Raw genomic sequence first — 23,761 nt, 5'->3', positions numbered from 1 at the left:
CAGTGGAGTGCAGACAAAGTGGTTGGGCTTCCCTCCTACCTTTGGTAGTTACAAGTTAAATGGCCATTCAAGCTCGCGTTTTGCAACCTAAATCTTATTTAACAAATTAGGGTTTGTATTTGTGTAGGTGCAAAATTCATTCCTAGATTTAACCAAATCAAAATTTGACTGCATTAAATCTAACCTACTACCCTGGGCTGATCTGGTAGTGTAGGATTTATATCCACTAAAGAAACCTATAGACCTATCTCTTATCTCCTTGTGTAGGTGTTAAATTATAAAGAAGGCCTAGATTAAAGTCTATGTTCTCTTTACTCTCCGAGTTAGTCCCCTCTTCTAATTTGGCAATTTAGCCTTATGAACTACTATGGTAGTGAGGGTGTTGTGGGACCTATAAAAAATTTAAAATGCAAGGGAGAATATTTTGGAGAAGTCCTCAGTTTCCTAGTAAAGGCCTGTCCACACGAGGCGGGCCTGATCGGCGTGCTCCGGGGTTCACGGGCAAATTCTGGCGAGGGTACCCATGAATGTTGTCCACACGGGAGAGGCGATGCCAGTAGTGTTCAGTGCGGTACGATAAACGGTGCTTACCGCAAAGATGATGATAGCGTAGCATGATAATTGCTTTGTGTGTGATGAAAAAGGAGAAAAAGAAGAGAATATGTTGCAAAGAATGGCTCAGTAAAAGAAATGTATATGATTAACATACGTCTGCCATGGTCGAAGTAAAGGCCATCGGGCACCACTGTGGTGATTTTGCTACAAGACCCATTGGGCAATTTGATGGTTTGCCCGTTAGAGGGGAAGTCAGCCGATCAGGCCCGATCGTGTGGACAGGCCTTAAACTTCGCTCTCTGTTAAGACAGCCAGACATGCTTCGCCTATTATCAGACAGCCAGACATGGCACTCTGAACATGGGCTATTCTGGTTGCACTCATGCTTCCTGTATGAGCTATTAAGAACAAGGCCTGTCCTTCCCTGGACACCCGAAAACTCGAGGTAATTAGCTTCATTGAAAGAGGGGTTTGTGACATAAGCAGCTACTCAAACTTTATATATTAAAAAAGCATAAAAAGAAAGCAAATGGGAAGTCTGGGAATCACAGACATCTTTACCCTATAGCAACCAGAAGGAAAGTGGAGGTGCAGAATAACAGGTGGGCGGGGTTTCCCTAACTGTCAACAGTTTACGACCTAGTCTTTAGTTGAACTGCTGTTCCGGATCTTGTTCAGAAGCCAATTCCCAATGTAAAGAATGAAGGTTTGTATGTGTAGAAAAACCTTTCTGCTTCATGGACTGGTTGCCAAATTATGTAAATTAGTTTGGTGAACTATGGGACCTTGCCTGCTTTGGCTAATGCTACAACCAGACCCTGTTGCCATGCTTTTGTAAACTATCAAAATTAAGTCCCATGCAGATGTGTTACTAATGATAAAGGGTCAGAATCTTAAGGTCGAACAATGTCCGATGGACAAACATTGTTACCATATCATAGGCGAAGCAGAATGAAGTTATAAACGTTGAAACGATGACGTAGATCTGGCAACAAACTGTGGTACCAGATGAGGTTGTATACCACTGTTTTTTACTCTGCTCACTATACTCTGTTTTTTTTTTTCATCTGTCCATCTGCCTGTGATGTTTTTGTATGGTACACTGCGTCCCGCGCTTTAGATAGTTACATTCAGCAATTATAATATCCTATTTCGAATATTAACGGTGTAATTCGCATACAGTAAATTATTAAACACTTTTCAATCGCAAATGCACACCCAGATATCCTTTTTATTTAACCTAACACTTACACAGCGTAACTATTTTACCGGACGCAGTGTTACCATACACACACACCATAGGCAGATGGACAGATGAGAAAAAAAAACAGAGTATAGGCAAAGACCGGCAGATAATTGTTAATGATGTTTGTCCGTCGGACAAATGTTCGACCGTGTGAACGCACCTTTAGATCACACTCCATTTTTTACACTTGAAATTATTATTATTTGTTTAAGCAGCCATTTCCGACTAAGTCCAATTGGCTGCTTAATGCAGATAAAATCTGTTAAAATTACCACATTAAATAAATATATTTTTAGTCATTTAGTTTTAAAAAAAATAAAGATAAAAACTTTACTGTAGACATTTAAAATAAATTTGTATAAATTTTCATATATTTTAATATATCTAATAAAATTTATTGTATGTTTAATAGATCTACATCTGTTAAAAATTTTTAAATCTTGCAAATATTAGTCATCTCCTAGAATGTGTTTCACAGTTAACTCTGGTTTGACAGGTATCACATTCTGGAGGTGGCTGATTTGACATAAAGCCATGGGTCAACCTTGTGTGCCCATTACGCAGTCTGCAAAAAGCGACCTCATGGTTTCTCTGCTTCTGTATAGAATTTTTAAATGGAATGATAGTGGTCTTTACCACTCTTAAGTTTGTTATTTTCAAGTGATTTGTTTGTTTTTATGGTGTTTTTACGTTGCATGGAACCAGTGGTTATTCAGCAACGGGACCAACGGCTTTTACGTGACTTCCGAACCACGTCAGAGTGAACTTCTATCATCAGAAATACACATCTCTAACCCCTCAGTGGAATGCTGGAGAATCGAACTCGCGGCCACCGAGGTGGCAAGCCAGTTATTTTCAAGTGCTAACCATTGGTCTTCCCAGATTTTATCTAAAATATTTAAAATAATTTTTGGAGTCATAAGTTTTGTACATTCTATTTCTATCACTTAAATGTTGCTTCTTTTGCATTTTTATCTGCAATTTCATTGCCTTCAATTCCAACATGGTCTGGTGTCCAGCACAGGGATATATTGATATTTCGAAGGCTTAAAAAATGGATATTTTCTTGTACTAATCTAATAGCAGGGTGGTGATGATTAAAAGAATCTACTGCTTGAATAGCACTTTTTGAATCACTATAGTGTAATGTTTGCTGGGAGTTCTAGCGATTTTATAGACAAATTCCTGCCAATTCAGTGGAATATATGGAGCTATAAATTGGCATTCTTCCACGATAGTATTTTTCGTCTGTAATAACTGCGAACCCCACAGCAGCATCAGTTTTTGAGCCACCTGTATAAATGGAGATGGTATTTGCATGGATTTCTTTGTTCCAAAAAGATTAGTTTGACAGCGTAACTTGGAACTTAATCTTTTTTTAAATCTAATAACTCGTGGCATACACGAGGCTTATTCCATTTCCTAAAAGGTGTTGAATTTGGTAAATGGTTCATGAGGCTTATTCCATTTCCTAAAAGGTGTTGAATTTGGTAAATGGTTCAGGAATCTTAATGGTGGAATATATTTCTCTATGTATATTTTCAGTCGTATAACAAATAAGTAACTGATCGTGGTCCAATTCTTTTATTTCAAACCTGCATTATGAAGGGGATCTAATTTTTCCAATGTACTGGCAGATGCAGGAGCGTATAGATGCGACCCATAATCAATTTTACCCAGTATCAAAGTTTTGTGTAAAACTGTATTGATAAACTACCAACTACACATTAAGTCTTTTGTCTTAACTTTGAAAACTGTCAAATTTAACTGCAAATACTATTCTAAAAATTGGGCATATAAGTGTTTGTTTGTATAGTGTTTTTACGTTGCATGGAAAATTGGGGACAAATTTTTCTAATTACCTGTCAAACAAAATACTGACCCACAAACATTCTCACTCGGTTCTTAGCAAATTTTACTTTAATTTTACTCTTGTCAAACCACAGCTACCTCTACATATGATGGCTGCATGGGGTGCTCCAGGTGAAAGAGCCTGTGCCAGCACAAATCTGGCTTAATCTAAAAAATATATATATATATACATATATATATATATATATATATATATATATATATATATATACATCCTTATAAGGTATTTTCCAAATAAAATATACAATAGCAAGCAGCTTAGTTAGATAAAATATGAAAAGTGAAAAATTTCACTACTAAATTAGAGCAATGTTCCAGACGGGTTGGAAAAAAAATCCCACAATGAAAATCAGTTTAATAAAACTTAGTTCTACCAAATACAAAAAGTTAAACCAAAGGGGAGTAAAGGAATGTCAAGTTTGGAAACTACATAAACGTTCCTAGAACATACGGAAAGCCTGGTCGTTGAAAGAAAAAATATAATGCACTTCAATAAATACTTTAATCGTATTCTCCTTCAACTTCCCCTTCCTCTTCAAACTCTGCTTCGTCATCGGCAGTAGCTTCTTGGTACTGCTGATACTCAGAAACAAGATCATTCATATTGCTCTCTGCTTCTGTGAATTCCATTTCATCCATACCTTCACCAGTATACCAATGAAGGAAAGCTTTGCGCCTAAACATGGCAGTAAACTGTTCACTGACTCTCTTGAATAGTTCTTGGATAGCAGTCGAATTCCCAATAAATGTTGAAGCCATTTTTAAGCCACGAGGAGGAATATCACACACGGCTGTTTTGACATTATTGGGTATCCACTCCACGAAGAATGAAGAGTTTTTATTTTGAATATTATACATCTGATCATCAACCTCTCTCATGGACATGCGACCACGGAAAATGGCAGCTACTGTTAGGTAGCGGCCATGTCGTGGATCACATGCAGCCATCATATTCTTGGCATCAAACATCTGCTGAGTAAGTTCTGGTACAGTGAGTGCTCGGTACTGTTGTGAACCTCTGGCAGTCAAGGGAGCAAACCCAGGCATGAAGAAGTGTAGACGTGGGAAAGGTACCATATTTACTGCCAATTTTCTAAGATCAGCATTTAACTGGCCTGGGAATCTCAAACAGGTTGTCACACCGGACATTGTGAGAGAGACCAAATGATTTAGGTCTCCATAAGTTGGATTTGAAAGCTTCAAAGTTCTGAAGCAAATGTCATATAAGGCTTCATTATCAATACAGTAGGTCTCATCAGTGTTTTCTACCAACTGATGAATGGAGAGAGTGGCATTGTATGGTTCAACAACTGTGTCTGATACCTGAAAATAGATAAACTCAAATGAATAATAGCTATTATATGATTAACGAAATGACATTCCAAGCAATATTACAACTTATATATATTAAACTGGCTTGAAAAAGAAACTCACAAAATCAGTGATTTTGTGGGTTTCTTTTTAAGTTTTTGTTTGGTTCAACTGGCTTATCTCAAGTCACTTGCATTAAGACTCTATATTTAAGGCTCTCTTAATATTACTCTGAGAGAAGTCTTCCTGTAGTCATGTTTATTCAAAAGCTTCAGTAACAAAATTTACGTTTCAACACCACAGTATACAATTACCAGTTAAAAGAATTGAAATACACAAAATGACAAGTATCAATACTCACCTTCGGAGATGGAACAACTGAGAAAGTGACCATGATGCGATCTGGAAACTCTTCACGAATTTTTGACACCAGAAGTGTTCCCATTCCAGAGCCAGTTCCACCACCAAGAGAATGTGTAAGCTGGAAACCTTGCAGGCAGTCACATTTCTCAGACTCCTTTCGCACTACATCCAAAACTGAATCTACAAGCTCGGCACCCTCTGTGTAATGACCTTTAGCCCAGTTGTTGCCAGCTCCACTCTGACCTATTACAAAAAAAGAAACAAGTTAGTGTTCAGGAATTTAATGAGAAGCCAAATTATTTTTTTTTCAATACTGTACCTCAAAATATTTGAGGAAATGCTATACAAAACAAGCTTACTCAAACTGAAAAAATGAATAATAAAAAAGTAGATACTACCTAGGTATTCATTGACCTAAAAACTAAGTCATGGTGCATGGTAATTCGGTAAGTAGCCTCTCAACTGGAACATCACAACTGTACATCCAGGAAGATAACTCATCTTCTTCACAGGGAATGAAGTGAGAATCCTTGTTGCAGGCAGAATTACATCACCTCTACAATATGGATGATGAGGGCCACTTCAATGCCACTTAGATGAAAGCCAACAATTAATACATTCATGTGTGGAACAGAAATAAAATTCTGACTCACAACAGGATTGAACTGAAGTTTTCCTACTGAAAGACGAAACCACTGCCAACCAGGCCTCGCATGTTATAAAAGCAGCTGAAATCCAAGTACCACCGTACTTAGAAGTGTCACTGTCGAGTCAGGAAGCTGGGGAAAACTCGCAGGTATGCTAGGCAGTTACCTGCCCAGTTAAAGCCTTAGGTACAGTGTAGTATTTAGGCTCCAGCTTCTTTTATGACTTGTCGCCTGGTTGGCAGTGGTCTCGTCTTTCAATTGCAAGATCTGGGTTTGATCTTTATAGGAGTCAGTGGAGAAGGGTCAGTAAGACAGAAAGAAATAAAGAAAGAAACAAACAGCCACGAAGGAAAACTGAAACACTGGAGATGCTAAATACTTTTGTCTATCATCAAGACATGCTCACAGCACCTAAAGATACACAGAAGTATGGGCTTATATAAATGGTGGGTAAAAGTCAGAAGGGAATACAAATAGGTCAGGAGGTCACAGAATGGTCAACAGATTAAAATCTAAATCTACTCATTGGTAATCAATCCTCTTTATTCTTTTTCAAGTCCATTTTCAAGAGAAAATAATCCTTACATTAAAATTATCCACCCAAGTTAAAAGAATAAAAACAGATTCTAACAAGTTCCTTGAAATAGTTTCGTTGTGACAATACAGTTGTACCTCTAAAACTGGCATTCTATGGTCCGGAAACTCCAGTGGTTCGGTTTGATTTTGAATCCGCCATCACCATGCATTGTTTACAACTTCAGGACAGCAAAAATTATGCCAGATTGCCTTTGTTTATATGAAAATAAGTTGTTGGTAATGAAAATATGTGACGTGAAATATGTCTTTGATATTAACTTTAAACAAATGTATATATTTTTAAATATACCACTTAAGAAGTCTCTACCAAGTCAAAACTTCTAAATCAAAACGATGAGACATTTGGCATAAAATTAATTCCTTACTGTGGGCGTGTTTGAAACACAGGTAATACATTTGATAATTTAACTGTATATCCCTATTCGATATGCCACCCTTGAGATCAGATGATGCTAGAGGTTAAGAAGCACAAGCATAAATCTTTATCTATGCTAGAAATGTTCATTTTCCTCAATAGATGGTGGTGTGCTTTTACATTTTGATGTCAATGTTCAAATCCCGTGATCGCCAAAATTCATTAATTTTTTTCATCTCGTTACTGTTTATAATAAAAATAACGAAGAAACTAATAGCGATAATCACAAGGATATAAAATTTAGAATATGAAAGTCGATAATAATGTGCAGATTCTGTAGTTGACTTACGATTAGGCTAACTTATTAATATAGTCAACATGTGTCAAAGTACACCATTTTAAAGAAAATTATACAGTACAAAGTTATAAAATGATCAGTTAAAATATGAGTAATAAAATGATAAAAAGCAGTGTCACAACTTAGCCAAGTAGTAGGGTAAGTAGGAAATTAGGCTATTAGTATGTGGAATTACCTTGCAAGACCATGTTCACCTAGGTGTTTAATTTTTTAGGGATGTATTCTATATTCTGGGATTTTCTGTGGTCTGGCAGTGGCCTGGTCCCAAGGTTTTCGGATTTAAGAGGTTGGACTGTAATTTGGCTTTATGTTTCAATGTATTCTGTGGGATTTTTTCACTTAAATATAAAAAACAAAGCATTATTTGTCTGACCTGTTTCAATGGCCATTCCAACTCACATTCACAAGCAAAATCCTGTTAAGAAAAATTTGCTTGTGTAGGAACAAAAGAAATATTAAAAGTATATTTAGTAATTTTCCTTACATGCAAACCTGAAGCTCTTTACAATAGGATATGAGAGCGTGAACTACTGACAGGTGGGGAAGCCCAACCTATCTGTCAGCCTGCACTACACTTTGCCTTCCAGCCCCAAATCAAGAGGGGAGGCCGAGCTGTGGCCATTCATGTAGAGAAAGTCATGTCTATATGTTAGGAAAAATTCTTTTAAAAATTTTGTATTTGTTCCTACACAAATACATACTTCACGCTTTACAATATGAGACCTGCCCATTGATGGTAGGTTTGCCCAACCTGGGAATGTCATCTTCTTGGTCCATTCAGGAACAAGGAGACTCCATACCTCTCGCTTGCTGCCCCCAAGATGTCATAGCAGCTAGACTTCTGGATCACTAAAAGAACAAAATATAGAATTTAGGCCAAAGGCCATTAGCTGGGACCAAAGGTCATTCAGCAATGGAAATGGAAATTGACTAAAAAGAAAAGGATCACAATTCAACTAATAATAAATTGTTAGAAAATGCTGAAAAGCATGATGGAAGAGAATAAAAAAGGGGGGGGGGGGGGGGGGGTGGGGGGGGGGGGGGGGGGGGGGGGGGGGGGGGGGGGGGGGGGGGGGGCAGATAAAAGGAATTAAAGGGGTTGAAGCTAAGGATCAAAGGGATGCCTACATTACTCCAAATAAGGTACACTTGACACCACAGCCCTACAGGACTTTGGATCAAGTAAAGGATTATAATGCAGTTACTTAATCAGGCTGTAAGAACCTTTAATGAATAAAATGTTGACAATAAGGCAGGCCTATGTCAATGAGGGCCTGATATATCATCTACCCTCCCCTTACCCTTGTCAAAAGAGGGACACTTTTATCCCTTCATAACAAGAGAATGATGCTCAGTTGAGTAGCAATACAAAAACTTCTGCTTCTAATAAAAGGCTGGAGTTGTCTAGACTTTATTAAGGATAGATACCAAGATACAATCCGGTCCCAAAATATATGTGATCGGATTGGGCGATTCCCCTTTTATGTGGTTGCTAGTTCTCAAAAATAGATTTTCTGTATCGCGAAGCTGTTAAACTTCTACAAGTCAAGCACCGCACACACATCAAATCTATTGTCTTTTCAAGTATCTTGGGTGGGGGAGGGGTTTGCTGGTATCTGAGAGAAGGGGTGAGGGGAATGCAAGAGAAAGATTTCATGGCTCAAGCCCCATTGGCCAAGAATTGAAGGCTCCCCAACTTTCACACATTTGTGACGTCATAGCGCAGTGTGTAGAATGATCAGTATCATCATCATCGCTTTAAGTACAGGGGGTCCTCGAGTTACGACGTTGATCCGTTCTTAACGATGCATCGTAACACGATTTTCAGCGTAAGTCGGAACATTGAAAAAAAAAAAATACCACATGATTTAATGTAAATACCTATCAATAACAACGACGAGAACAATTCCTTACCTTTATTAGTTTGATTGGCTTGCACACTGGAGAGGGAAGCTGCGGTGCTGGAGAGACTGGGGGAGGTTAGTGAAGAGAAAAAAGAACCTCCAGAAGTTGCTGGAGATGCTGAGGCAGATGATCTTGAGGTGAGCAGAACATACTAGTACTGGAGATGCTGAGGCAGGTGATTCTTGAGGTGAGGCAGAACTTACTACTGGAGATGTGGGGCAGGTGAGTCTTTAGGGTGAGGCAGAACCTACAGAAGGTGCTGGAGATACTGGGGCAGGTGAGTCTGGGTTAGCAGAACATTCAGAAGGTGCTGGATTAGCAGAGGCAGCTGAGGTAGAGGGTACAGGATCTCCTGCAGGGCCTCTCTACCTTCTTAAAAAATAGTATTATTCAGATCTGCGAAGTGTATTCTGAATGATTGCTATCATCACCGCCATAGGTATTATTCAGATCTGCGAAGTTTATTCTGAAGGCTTCTGCTCAATCATTAGCTAAGATGGAAGGCTCCGCCTCACACATTTGTGACGTCATAGCGCAGTGTGTATGAATGATTGGTACCATCATAATCGCCATACATATTATTCAGATCTGCGAAGTGTATTCTGATCATTCGCATCACTTGTGCATCTGCCTAGAAGTTGAAGAGGAAGACCTATTTTCTTGGAACTAAAAAGCTTGTCCTTAATTAAGTAAAAGATGAAGGAAAGAGCAACTTCCATTTTGGTAGCCGTCGACAACTTTACATCCGTCATTACTGGACATGAAGAATTATTTTTGTCTAGGTTAACTTTTGACTAACTTTCGGCATTTGATCACTTGTTTTTTTCTATTGCTGAAATAGATTTTGATGAAAATGAGTAGTAAAAGTGATTTGAATTGTCATAATTCTTTTTTATTGTAGAACAAATTTAGATGAAAACGTGATGGACACAGAAACTGAGACAAGCGCTCATAAACAAGTTTGTTAGGCCTAATGAGAGTGAAGACACGCATGATCCGTCAGTCCCCGAAACCTCAAATGGTTCACAAAGCCTTCCTTCAGCAAAAGAACTCTTCACGGAGGATGAGATGGAGGAGTCTGAAAGTTTTATTGGCAGAGAATAGGTAGAGGACGTTCCATCCAAAAATTTTTTAAAGGAAATTACTATCATACAGTACACTTACACCCAAAGGTGGCAGTGTTTACTTGTGAGAGTTTTCACTATTCTGGGTGTAATTTTAAACTTTTTCAAGTTAGTAAAACCTTTTTAATGTTTTATTTATCCATAAGAACAATTTCATATTAGAAAAAATTACTGTATAATACACCAAGTATATATTGAAAATGGGCAATATAAAATAAGTTAGACTGGGTAAGTTGCAGTTTCCTTTGGCCCTATGGAATTATTCCCATTAGTTATATTGTTATCCAAAAACCCTGCTATTTTTCCAGTTCTGCGAGGCCCGTGGATCGGACCAAATTCTCGTATAATTGGGGGGACCGTACTGTTAATCTTGAAAAAAAAACCACTTTGCTGGGAGGAGTCATTAGTTAATGACTGTCCTAAAAGTTAGAGTGGGGCCCCGTATTCACGTTCTCCGGATTCTCGGATTTCTTTCTGGAAAATCTCCCCGCATTATTCGCAGTATTTTTCTATGAGAAATATCCAAAAATTCTTTTTCTTTCTTTCTTTGAGAAATATCCACAAGTTTTTTTTTTTTATCATAAAATGCACTTTTTGTGATAAGCCTATTAAAAAACCAGGTATAAAATCTTAGTGAGGGGTTTCTTGAGTTTTAACTAAGAAAAATAGGAGGTTTAAAGCATTTTTATGGGGTTCCAAACTATTCAGAGGGGGGGGGGGGGGGGGGGGGGGGGGGGGGGGGGGGGGGGGGGGGGGGGGGGGGGGGGGGGGTGGGGGGGGGGGGGGGGGGGGGGGGGGGGGGGGGGGGGGGGGGGGGGGGGGGGGGGGGGGGGGGGGGGTGGGTCGGGGTGTCTGCCCCACATCCCCACAAATAAGGGGGGACCACTGTACTGTAGCTGTTCCAGCTCAGGTTTGCATGCAAAGTCCTCTGTATGACGAAGGTTTGTACTTGTTTAGGAATGATTCTCTATATTAAAATAAACTACTTTCACATATAAGTATATTGCATATTGGTGTGATAACTTACCAAAAACAAAACTATCAGGCTTGAACAGCTGCCCATGGGGGCCAGCTCGTACACTGTCCATAGTACCAGGCTCCAGGTCAACCAGAATGGCCCTTGGGACATATTTGCCTGGTTTCCTTCGTTTGTTAATAGACATTAATCCTTTCCAACTGCAGATCCATCAGGTCTTTGTCCACTCCAGCAGTGTATTCACCAGTAGGCTGAATGCCATGCTCATCACTAATGATCTCCCAGAACTGGAAAAATGAAAAAAATTTTAGCCTAAAAATGTCCAATGAAATCAACTAATTAAGTACCATGCTGCAATCTTCTTGGAAGCAACAGACATCTTTCATAGACATTTTCTCTACATTACCGTCCACACACGATTTATGCACAGCAATTGAAAAAAATAAATAAAAAAGCAACTAGAATCCCCCACAAATTTTTAAATTTTCATAACAGCAAAGCAATAATGAAAAATAAATGTGACTTGAACCAGTGCAAAAAACTGAAATGCACTGGCCAGAAAACAATTGGGAAACAACAAAGGGATCCTGTTCCATCATAACAAGATAACACTCCACCTCATTCCTCAAGAGTTATGTTGGATGTTTTACAGGAATCTCAATGGCAAGCTATTCCGCACCCTCCTTGCAGTCCTACTCTTGCTCTTCAGACTGTCCTGCTCCCTAAACTAAATGAACACTTGAGAGGAGTATGGTAGAGTTGCTGGATGTATCCAAGAAAGCCGTTTTTAGAACTGGCCTCAATGATTTTGAAAGGGAAGCATGGCAAAGATGGTGACACCATCTACAATTGTGTATGGATTTTAGTATCAAATATAATGCAAGTAAGGTTATATAAATACATTAAAGATTTTTCCATTTACATCTTAACTTTTTAACTAAACCTCATATTTAAGAGCTGTAGAGGCAGTGACAAACAACCACAAACTGCGCAGTTAGATTGATTTGACTTAATAAATTCAGGATTTAGAGGAAAACACTGGTGCACTTTCAACCATTTGGTGATTATGAAAAGAAAAGGAGTTGGAGAGCAGCTAATATAAATAATAAAGATGCAGTACAAAGGCCTGCTCTAAGAAATAAACAGGTTTGACAAAATTGAGAGACTGTAAGAACAAAATTAAGGTGTAAGGCTATAAAGTAGGGGCAGCTAGGGGCTGAAGGGACTCTGCAAACATCCTTTAATAGACTAATGCCTACATGTGAGGTGCACTGACAGCACTACTCTGTTATAGGGTGTCCTCTGTATAATTTGAGTTTAAAAAGTATTTCATTTTTGACTGGACAAAATTTTTACCCAGGTCAAGACACATACATACATATAGGAAACCAAACATGTCTAACAAAATGCAAAGGATTGGTATAAGGAAGAAATATAAAGATCAAAGACAATCAACAGACAACCTTCAAAAGTTAACAGAATCAACAAATACAAGAGTAAGGCAAGAATTCTTATGTTCAGTGATTATTGGAAATAAGGTAATTGAAACATTCAATCAAGGGGCTGCTTTGTCAAATGTGAAATGAGGTTTATAGAGAAAGGGTGTTGACAATTTTTCAGTTGAGCTAGGGTAAAAAGCAATCCTAATATAAGTTACTGTCTTAATTACTACCAAGACTTATCAAGTAGTATTCACCAAAACACCAATACTGGGTAAAAAGCAACTCCTAATATAAGTTACTGTCATAAATTACTACCAAGACTTATCAAGTAGTATTCACCAAAACACCATACTAAGTCCACAAAACAGCCCCCTGGAACAGTAAATCCCAAAACTTCAATTTTAATAGATAAGTTTCAGACAGAAATAACGCCTGAACCTCAATAATACAGTAACTAATGAGAAGCACTCACTCTTAACTTCCTGCAAAAGAAAACAATTACACAATTAAAGAAAGGTCATCAAACACATACATACAAAAAGTGGAGAGGGTCCAGAAAAGGAGGCAAGTGAAAAGTAAGAATACCCTAACAAGTTAAATTATTATCCCTAACAACTTCCTCAAACGACTTTATAGGTCTCCTCTCAGAGGACAAACACTCCTTGGAGCAATATTTCTGTGATTAGCATGCCGATCCCTGCTCAAATCAAGAAACAATGGGGTAAAGGCGTAAACTTTGAGGACGTCCCACGGATACTGGAACATGTCCTCTGTAGCTACCTTATGGCTCAGAGACAACGGATGAAAAGGTTTTAGCTTCCTGTTGAGCCGGGTGGCGAGCAAGTCTATGACTGGACGCCCCCAAAGGCTGAATAACCTTTCTGCCACATCTTGGTGAAAAGACCATTCATTCCTTACCACCCGATTCTGGCGGCTGAGCTTGTTTGCCACATTACATTCCTCGTCTAGAACGCATCTGGTTGACCGATCTATCGAGTGTGCCGTTGCCCACTATCACCTGCACTGTCGATCATCAATGCCAGTGTCCTATCACATGTTCCCAAAACTCATGGAGAACCAGGAAGGCTGCCTTGAGTATCAGGAACATTGATGTGAAGGGGGCTTGTCATGAAGTTCTCGCACCTCTTACAGTCTGCAACCGCAATCGGGGTTGTTCATCTCATCCTCGGTCAATGCATCCAATTCTTCAGGGACAACAGGCAATGTATCACAATAAGCCACAACCAAGCAGGAACCACCTCACTGCCTACCTGAACATGCTGGAGTACTAGAGTTCGAGGGGAAACTCTTTGTCTATCAGCATGCACAGGTACCACATGACTGTACTTGGGCTAAAAATCGGACTTCTTGTGATTTATCCAGGTCTTCAGATCCCAGTAAAACTCAAGGAGTCTATTCCTGTCTTGTAAAAACTGCGAATGATTGGGAGTTCCCTAGGACCATCCAATCATCAGAGAAATACCTCAAAAATAATATTCCTCTGCGAAATGCCCCCAAGCTGAGACCATGTCCAACACTTGTGAACACCTGGGGAGCAGTCTGGGAGTCTGAAACGAGTGTGTCCTGAATGGTAGACCGTCTTTGCAAGGATGAAGTGGAGGTATTTGCGGTAGGATTGTGGATGGGTGGTTGGAAATACCGCATCCTTCAAGTCCACCCATCAGCACGAAGTCATTCTAGTTAAGAGGCAAACATTGTTCATGTTGTGTCTATCTTGAACCGAGTCTGGACTAATAGTAACTGTTCAGGAGAAAAGAGTCTATGACCAGTCTATCCACCAGAGGTCTCTACGATCAGACCTGGCTGAGAATCCTGGGGTCCAGTCTACTTCTACAGCGTCTATGCTAAGTGTCTCTATACCCCAGAGGTCTTCTCTACGATCAGACCTGGCTGTAGAACAATCTGGGTCAGTCTACTTCTTTACAGCGTCTATGCGAAGTGTCTTCTTATACTTCTATTGTGGCTTGAGGAGGTAGAGGGAATATGAGGAGTATCAGATGCTCTCATCCCCTCTAACAGTGCTGTCAGGGGGCAATGTGCCTGTCCTGTGTCCAACCTAGCCGGGGGAATGAGCATTGTCCTTGTAAACAAACCAGCCGTGACAGCAAGGGCGTGGGTCTAAGAAGAGCACAATCACCTTGGCGAGGTGCGTTTTTTCCCTATGTACATGTTAAGGTTCTTGCCTTGCTGTAGCAGCGACGTGGTTAGCAGCATCTTGGCTACCAGAGGTGTGCGGCCATCAGTGATGGTGCCAATAGATTGGTGAGGACATTTATCATCTTGACGATGCATCCCAGCCTCTTTGGTGGCCGAAGCCTCAAGTAAAGAGAGGCAAAACCAGGTGACCTGTTTCTCAGGTGTCTTGCTCAAGGAACAGCGACAGCGACATCGACCTTGGCCCCTGTAGAAGAACCAAGCTTGGTCTTCAACAGGTGGGTCTGAAGCCACAGGTCAGCTCCTGGTCCAGCCCCGTGTCACTGCCATGGCGAGGAAAAGGGACACTTTCTTGACTGTGGATGTACATCCTCCCGTAGGTGGTCAAACATTAATCAAAGATTCTCACGAACGAGGATTCTGACATGGTCCCAGTCCCTCAAGCAGTGCCCTTGGGAACAGAGGCTGGAGAATGAACCTTGGTTCAATCTCCAGAGGCCCCCGGTATTTGTGGTCCCTTGGGAAATGTCTCTGTTCCCACTTCCAAAGAAGCGGGACAACCAGCAAGAGAGCCCGTGCTCGATTATCGTAGCATCCACCGTTTTTACTAAGAGATGGAATCTATCAGGGGCCGTTCGTAAAAGTCAGTACCAACTCCGGGTCAAGTTTGCAGCTGGATGGTCCCAGGTAGGAAAGCCCTACCTCCTAATAGGTACAGTCTCCTGAACACCAAGTCTTCCTCCGGTACAATGGGCCCAGCAGAAGCAGCGACTCTAGCCAGAAGAGCTGCCATTACAGTAGTCTCCAGTGTCGCTGGTTCCTGTCAAGAGAGATTCTCTCGCTTGTCAGGTGATGCAGCGACAGACCGGGACTCAGGTTACCTGGTTGTCGATAGAAGCTTCTCCAAGTGCTTGAGTTAGCAGGACTAGTAGCAGCACTGGTAGCAGTGACCTTGCTAGCAGCAGCACTGCCCTGTCTGGCTAGATCGTGCACCTATTTTACACCTCTGGCAGGTAGAGGGGGAAGTAGCATAGCTGGCCTAATAATTGGACTTAAATGAATTCTCTTTTTCCAGGGACAAGGTCTTTCAATTCAATGTTTCCAATGCCAAATTTCAGGCCCAAGGCCCAAAAAACGGCCAGCCCCGTTGAGACCTTGGGTTTTCCTTTTTCGGGTCCCCTACAAAGCTTAGAGTCAGAGGAGGAGGCCGTGGTCGTTCCCCCAAGATTGTTTAGCCTGTCATAGCATTACAATATCTGAACAAGTCCTCTGAATCTCGGGGGTGTCAGTCTCTGGGAAGAGGACCTTCGAGTCCTTTGAGAGCCTGGTCCTACAGACCAACTCTCCCCTAAGGAGAACCTCACCAGATCCCTTAGATACCTCCTCAATGATCACAAAACCCCGCATTACCATCAGTCCCACTTTACCGTAGGATAAGTTGAATGGCATAATTTTACCAAGTGATTTACCCCACCCAAAACCCTGCATTCCCATCGGGTCCCCTTTACCGTAGGATAAGAGTTCAAATGTAAATTACGGGTTTAAGTTACAGCCAGCCAAACAAATGTTACTTTAAATTCTTGTTCAGTGGTAAAAAGTAAAACAGCATAGAAAAACGTCAACTGCCATAGTGTAGCTTGCTGTGGAATAATTATACAGATCTACCCAGTTTTTAAATCCAATATGGTGTTGTCCACCTCCGGTCCCTTTCGTAACCTACATTGATCCAATGTCCTTTCCCAATATTCCCAGCGCTCATTTGAACAATATTAGCATAGATATGTAATGTTTACTGATCTTACTCAAGATTGCAGTTGTAATGAGCACAATAAAATTTTGTTGCCTATATTTGTGAAAGTATGAAACTTCTTATTCTGGGGTCATGGTTTAAACTTAAATTAATTTTTACCTTTTAATTGGTGGTTTTATCCTTACTGCCATCACAAGTGAAACTCCAGTGCTTATAATTACACACATTTTGGTCTTAATTCACTCCAAATTGCACTTGAACTATGTTGAGAGTTTGTTGAAAGCAAAGTCATGGCGGGAAAAAATATCCAGCCTTGTCGTATGTCTGGCTGCCAAAAACCATCACCGAGCAGACGGATTAGGGAGGTGTTTATGAGAAAGTTTTTTTTTTTTTTTTGTTTTCTAGCATTTTATATTGATTAAAGACTATTACTATTTGGACTTTATTATTTTTAAATAATTGTATGGCTGAAATAAATTTAATCTTTAATGCTTGCATGCTAGGAATGGCATTTCATCGTTGCCAATTCAGTGGAGCTTTACACACATGCCGATGCATTTAAAACTGTTCCCATGAATTCTAGTCGTCATAGTAATGCAATAAGGATAAAATTGCTCTAATATGTATATATACTATAAATAGATATGCTAATTTCACTTATTTCCCCAGTTTTGTGTAGGGGGAAACACAGCAGTGGATCCATCGTCATCGCGTGGATCAGCCTTATTCACTATATTTAATTGGTGAAACAAGAATACAGTTACATCTTTAAGCATACCATTCAAAAGATTGAAGTTTCGTCAACATGTGATATTTAAAGTGCCATACTAACTCAAATAAGCATGTGAGGTCTTCATAAAATATGTTTTGTCAAGGCAGTTTTGAAATCCAATATGGCGGCAACCATGTGAGGTGTCGTTCGTAAGTGCAGCGGAGCCACCATCTTTCTCACCCTTCCCAGCACTCATTTGAACAATGTTAGCGTATATATGTAATGTTTATTGATCATACTCAAGATTACAGTTTTAATAAGCCCAATAAAAATGAAATTTTCATTATTAAAATGAAGTTTTATTGCTATACTTACCGAACAATTATAGAGCCGTGATTTCCACGAGCGGCAGGATACTAAATTCAAATTTAGCGCGTCGGCGTCGCCAACACTGGTGGTGATGACGTCATCTCCCTCCACTCGCGGGAGAACCAGGTACAACTGCCCAGGTGAAATCCAATTCTTTCTGCCCGTCCGTCACCTAAGGGGAGGAGGGTGGGGTAATCATAATTGTTCGGTAAGTATACAATAAAACTTCATTTTAATAATGAAAATTCATTTTTATTGTAGTGTCTTACCGAACAATTATAGAGCTGATTACAAACATTTTTTTTATTGGGAAAGGTGGGATTCAGTGGACCACTAGTATTTTTAAATGTTACATTTATTGCAATACCAGTAAACACTCAAGGGTGTCTGTTGTACCTTACCTTGTAAGAGAGCTACAGCAGACTGTTACTGCCTCTGGTCGGTGCTCTTCTTATGTAGAGGAATTGGAATTGACCAAAGTTAGCCTCTACAGGAGTGGAATCCTTCCGTAGTTCAAGCGAGTCAAGGCTGACTGACGGAGGATAGTAACAACAAAGATTGCCCTTGCCCTGGGGCTAAGACCAGAAATTCAATCATATACAAAACATTTGTCACCACCACCAGATTTAAAAAACACATATACCCAACCATTGTAAAATCTGACCTAACAGACTGGTGAGTATCCCAGGTACTCAGTTACCCCCACCCCCAGCTTCCTTGAACTCGACAACCTATTCAAGGTGAAAAGTTAGCATAGAGGTGACGACCCCTGTGCCGTTTCTCCCAACACCATGCCAGACCGCCACCGGACCTAACGTTTTACAATTCTCGAAAACCGTTTCTATCTCTTTGAGATAATGACTCGCAAAAACCGATGAATTCGATCTCCAGAACGTGCTCTGAAGAATCGAAGCTAAAGATAAATTCTTTCTGAATGCTAAAGAAGTTGCCACTGCCTCTAACCTCGTGAGCTTTAACTCTCAGAACGGAAAGATTGTCGTTCTCGACTGCGAGTGCGCTTCCCTGATAAGCTCTCTAATAAAGAACGATATAGCATTCTTAGAAAGAGGACGAGAGGGATTTGAACCGAGGTCCAGAGCTTAGAAGATTGTCCTCTATGCCCTTAGTGGCAAACAGATACTGCTTAATACCCTGACTGGACATAAGAGCCTTTCCTCCTCCTCAGTCCAACCAAATCAGATAAGTTCCTTACCACAAAACTCCTCGGCCAAGGATTAGAAGGATTCTCATTTTGGCTAGAAAGGTCAAAGATACCGAAAATACAGCATTGCCTTGAGAGAAACCGAACTCTTTTGTCTATAGCGTGCAATTCGCTGACACGCTTAGCAGAAGCTAGTGCAATAAGAAAGAGTGCCTTCTTAGTCAAGTTCCTGAGTGAAGCCGACTTCAAAGGCTCAAACGGTGGCCCCATGAGGAACTTAAGCACCACATCAAGTTCCAAGCCACTGTATCTTGCGGGAGCTTAGTGGTTTCGAAAGACCTAATGAGGTCCGACAGATCTGAATTGGAGGAAATATCCAAAACCTCGATGTCGAAAAACCGAAGAGAGCATGGCTCTATATCCTCTGATCGTCGAAGGAGCCAGTTTCTTAGAGTTCCTAAGAAATAGAAGAAAATCTGCTATTTCTGTTAAAGAGTCGCAGAAGTAGAGACTTTAGCACTTCTACACACTCTCTGAAGATTCTCCACTTCCCTTGATAGAGTTTGTTAGAAGACTCTCTCCTACAACGAGCGATAGCTTCTGCAGCTCTTCTTGAAAATCCTTTCGCTCTGACAAGATTCCGGACAGTCTGAACCCTGTCAGAGCTAGAGCGACAAGTTTTGGTGGAACCTCTTGAAGTGAGGTTGTTTGAGAAGCCACTTCTCTGGAGGAAGAAGTCTGGGGAAGTCTACTAAACAACTGAGAAGGTCCCGGGAACCACTCTTTACTGGGCCAAAAGGGAGCGATTAACGTTAGCGTTACATTGCTGTGCGACATGAAACTTGTTCAGCACCTCTCTTATTAGACCGAACGGAGGGAATGCATAAGCTTCCAGACCCGACCAATCCAACAGCATTGCGTCCACCGACCAAGCTAGAGGATCTGGGACTGGCGAACAAAAGAGAGGAAGACGGTTGTTCCTTGATGTCGCGAACAGGTCTATTGACGGTCCGTCCCCAAAGTCGCCAAAGTTTTCTGACAAATCTTGTTGTCCAAAGTCCACTCCAGAGGTAAACACTTGCTGTTGACGACTTAACTCGTCCGCCAGGACGTTCATCTTTCCCGGAACAAATCTCGGGACTAGCTGAACCTTCGCTTCGTTGACCACAGGAGGAGATCCTGGCTACTTCGTACAGAGAGAAAGACTGAGTCCCCCCCTGTTTCCGCACGTACGAGAGAGCCGTGGAGTTGTCGGAATGCACTGCCACTACTCACCTTCTACTAAGCTCCGAAACTGTCTGAGCCCCAAGAAAATTGCTAACAGTTCCTTTACATTTATGTGGAACTTCTTCTCCTTCTCCGACCAAGCTCCTGAAGTCCGTTGATTTCCAGTAGGGCTCCCCAACCGTGTTCGAGCGTCGGAAAAGAACTGTAGGTTCGGGAGGATGGGTCGTAAATCTAACCCTTCTTCCAACCTTGCTCGAGAGAGCCACCACCTTAGGTCCTCTTTTATTTGATCTGTGACAGGAAAGGTAATCGAGTCTGGTTGTGTCTTCCTGCACCAAGAGGCTCTCAGGAAAAACTGCAGAGTCTCATGTGCAGTCTTCCCAACGTCACAAATTTCTCCACTGACGTCAATTTGCCCAGGAGCCTCATCACTGATTGGCAGAACTTACCTTTTTGTCCAAGAAACTCCTGAACTGTCTCCAGACAGCCTTGAACCCTCTTCGGGGACAGAAAAGCCCGCGAAAAACTTGAGCATTCAGAATCATCCCCAAATAAAGGATGCTCTGAGATGGAACCAACTGGGACTTCTGTTTGTTTGACCAGAATTCCTAACTTTCTGGCAAGATCCAGAGTTGTTCCAAGGTCCTTCATGCACCGACTCTCTGATTCCGACCGGAGAAGCCAATCGTCCAGATAGAGGGAGATTCTTACTCCTAATATGTGCAGCCAGCTTCCTATCGGGGATAGAACCCTGGTGAAAACTTGAGGAGCGGTTGCTAGTCCGAAGCAAAGCGCCCGAAAACTGAAACACCTTGCCTTCGAACATGAACCTCAGGTACTTCCGAGATTCGCGATGTATCGGAATGTGAAAATAAGCGTCTTGCATGTCCAGAGAGACCATCCAATCCCCCTGTCTGATGGACTCCAGAACGACCGAGTGGTCTCCATATGAAATTTTGTTTTTCTGGACATGCAAGTTCAGGGGCGCTCACATCCAAACCGGCCTCCAGCCCCCTGATGACTTGGGAACTACAAAAAGGCGATTGTAAAAGCCTGGAGGAAAATCCTCTTCTATCTGTTCTATCGCTTCTTTGAGAACAAGCGCTTTCCACTTCTGCGGCTAGCGCCAGAAATTTGTCTGAGCCCGGAGAGTATGCCTGGAATGGAATTGGCACAGGTGAGAGCGAGGGAGTTGAAAACGAGAGGAATACGATAGCCGAACTTGAGTACTTGCACTACCCAGGCTTCTGCTCCTCTGTTTTCCCATTCCTCCCAAAACAGCGCCAGCCTGGCTCCCACTGGTGCATGAAGAACGAGCTTTCATTTGGAAGGTTTTTGTTAACCTTGGCCGAGGCCTTAGACTGAGGTCGCAAATTCGACTTCGCCGAAAGAAGCGCTTGGGTTTTTTTCTCCCCTCGAAAAGGAGCTTGGGTCAGAGGAGAAACCGAAGGAACAGTCTCCACAGGAGCTTTAGGTCTCTTAGTAGACTGTGCCAGTAAATCCGAAGTAGATTTCTTATCTAGCGCAGACGAAATTGACAACACTACACGTCTGGAAAGAGGTTATCTTTCACAAAAGGAGCAAACAAGAGAGCAGACTTCTGTGGGACGTAACCCTTTTTAGAAGCAAAGGAGCACCAAAGTTGCCTTTTCTTAAGGGTACCAAAGGCGATGAGCGAAGCTAACTCATCACATCCATCCCTAATGGATTTGTCCGCACAGGACAGAACACCAATCCAATCCTCCGCTAACTCCTGAGAAAGAGAAGGACAGTCTTCGATCTTGGCCGCTAAAGCGCCAATAGTCCAATCAAGGAAGCTAAAGACTTCCAAAAGTTTTAAATTGATTCTTTACAACGTGGTCCAACTCAGGCGCTGTAAAGAAAACTTTCGCTGCGGCGAAAGCAGATCTTCTAGAGGAGTCGATTAAACTGGAGAAGTCTCCCTGGGAGGAGGCAGAAACTCCCAGAGAAGGAGCTTCCCCAGTTACATAAAACCTATACCTCTTACGAAGCAACTTAGAGGGAGGGTAAGCAAAAAAAAAAGAGCCTTCCCTAAGTCTCTTTTCATAGACATCCATTTCTCCGTCCTCTTTCAACGAATGTCTAACCGCTTTAGATAGAACAAGTTTTGGGAGGAGAGAGGGTCGAAGTTTTTCCTCCTCATCAAAAAAGTCGAAGGTGGGGAGGAAAGCGCGGGGCCGCTTTCTCAAAAAATAATCTGGATAAGATACCAGAAGAAATCTAAGGAGACGTGAATAACAACGAGAGGTGATGTGAATCCTCCTCCTCTACTTCTTCTTCATTCTCCGATACCGCCGAAGAAGTAGACGGAACTACAACCGGATCTGAAGGTTTCGAACCACCCTTGGACTCATTCATCCAGTTGGTTAACATCTCTAACTGCTTGCGCAAAGGCGCCAGAGACGAATCAAAAACAGTTAACGTAGGCTTGGAAGAGCCTAAATGTTCAGCAGGAGGCGGAAAAACTACTTGCGCCTCGCTCGGAGCCGCCGAAATTCGAGGCGAAACAGGCGCATCAGGCGTAACAGACGAAAAAGCGCCTAAAGAAACACCCTTAGAACTGCTAGCTACAGCGCTAAAACCACAATCTCTACTAGTAGATGGAGCCGAAAAAGCACAGATTGAGGCGACGAACGAGTCGCTAATGGTCGCGGCGCAACCCTACTCTCAGGCTCCTTATACCGCTGACCTGGAGGAGGCGAAGAATCGGCGCCTGAACGCCTCTTTAAGGGACGCGAAACGGGGGCGAATCTCGCCAAGAGCGCGCGCGACCGGAGGACGAATCGCTTGAATCATTCGAAAGGCGTCTGACCGCAACACCTTTCCAACGCTTAACCGAGCCCTGTTGAGGCGCAACAGGCTCAACAAGAGAGGCGCCTGTCTGTGGGCAAATCCCGATCGACTCCCTTGGACTTCCGGTATGTCTTCTCCCCGGTGCGGGGGAGCTGGTCAGTGACCTTTTGTCTAGGAGACGTGTCAGGACAGACAGACGCACCCTCAACTACACTCTTACCTGAAGCCGCTTTCTCAAAAAACGTCTTAACTGAATTACCAAGTTGCAAAACCGTATTCGCTAGTACCGAAAATTTTCTGATCTAGCCTCGATTCCAGACTGGCAATGGTGTCGGAAGAAACTACACGGGAATGCCGGAGAAGCGGATTAGTAGGAGGAATAGGAGGTGTAGTTAAAGGAGACATAACAATTTGAGGAGAAACAGAAGGAACAGAAGCATCGCAAGACGAAGCGGAGCTAAGTCTACTTTCCCTAAGCGCTGCTTTTCTAATTCTGTCTTTAGCTAATTTCTCCGAGTATGAACTAAAAAAACTTCCATTGAGAATCAGTCCAATCACTACACTCGTTACATGTTCGATCTGCTGAACAAAACCTGTCCCCTACACTTAACACATTTAGTGTGAGAATCATATTCTAACTTGGATAATCTAGTTTTACATCCTGAGATGCAAAACCTAACTCCCGACGGACTAGATCCGACATGGCAACGCCTAAATAAAAAGCAAAATAACAACAACGCCAAAAAAAGAGTACTTCACCAATTCGAAGATCAATTCCACAAGAAAAAAAGCGAAGCAAAG

General features: G+C 41.7%; 1 protein-coding gene across 1 annotated transcript; it reads right to left on the bottom strand.

Annotated features, from left to right (window-relative positions):
• Window positions 1-4,014: 4,014 nt before the first annotated feature.
• Window positions 4,015-11,596, bottom strand: LOC135213645 (tubulin beta-2 chain-like). The gene is given in 4 exon segments (XM_064247688.1): window positions 4,015-4,996; window positions 5,346-5,590; window positions 11,361-11,487; window positions 11,489-11,596. Coding segments are annotated over 4 exon segments (1,227 nt in total). The 5' UTR covers window positions 11,522-11,596; the 3' UTR covers window positions 4,015-4,174.
• Window positions 11,597-23,761: the final 12,165 nt, after the last annotated feature.

This window comes from Macrobrachium nipponense, chromosome 43 (assembly GCF_015104395.2).
Source record: "Macrobrachium nipponense isolate FS-2020 chromosome 43, ASM1510439v2, whole genome shotgun sequence".
In the NCBI taxonomy this organism is placed as follows: Eukaryota; Metazoa; Arthropoda; class Malacostraca; order Decapoda; family Palaemonidae; genus Macrobrachium; species Macrobrachium nipponense.
Note: the sequence above shows the minus strand (reverse complement) of the source record. Positions and strands in the feature narration are given on the sequence as shown.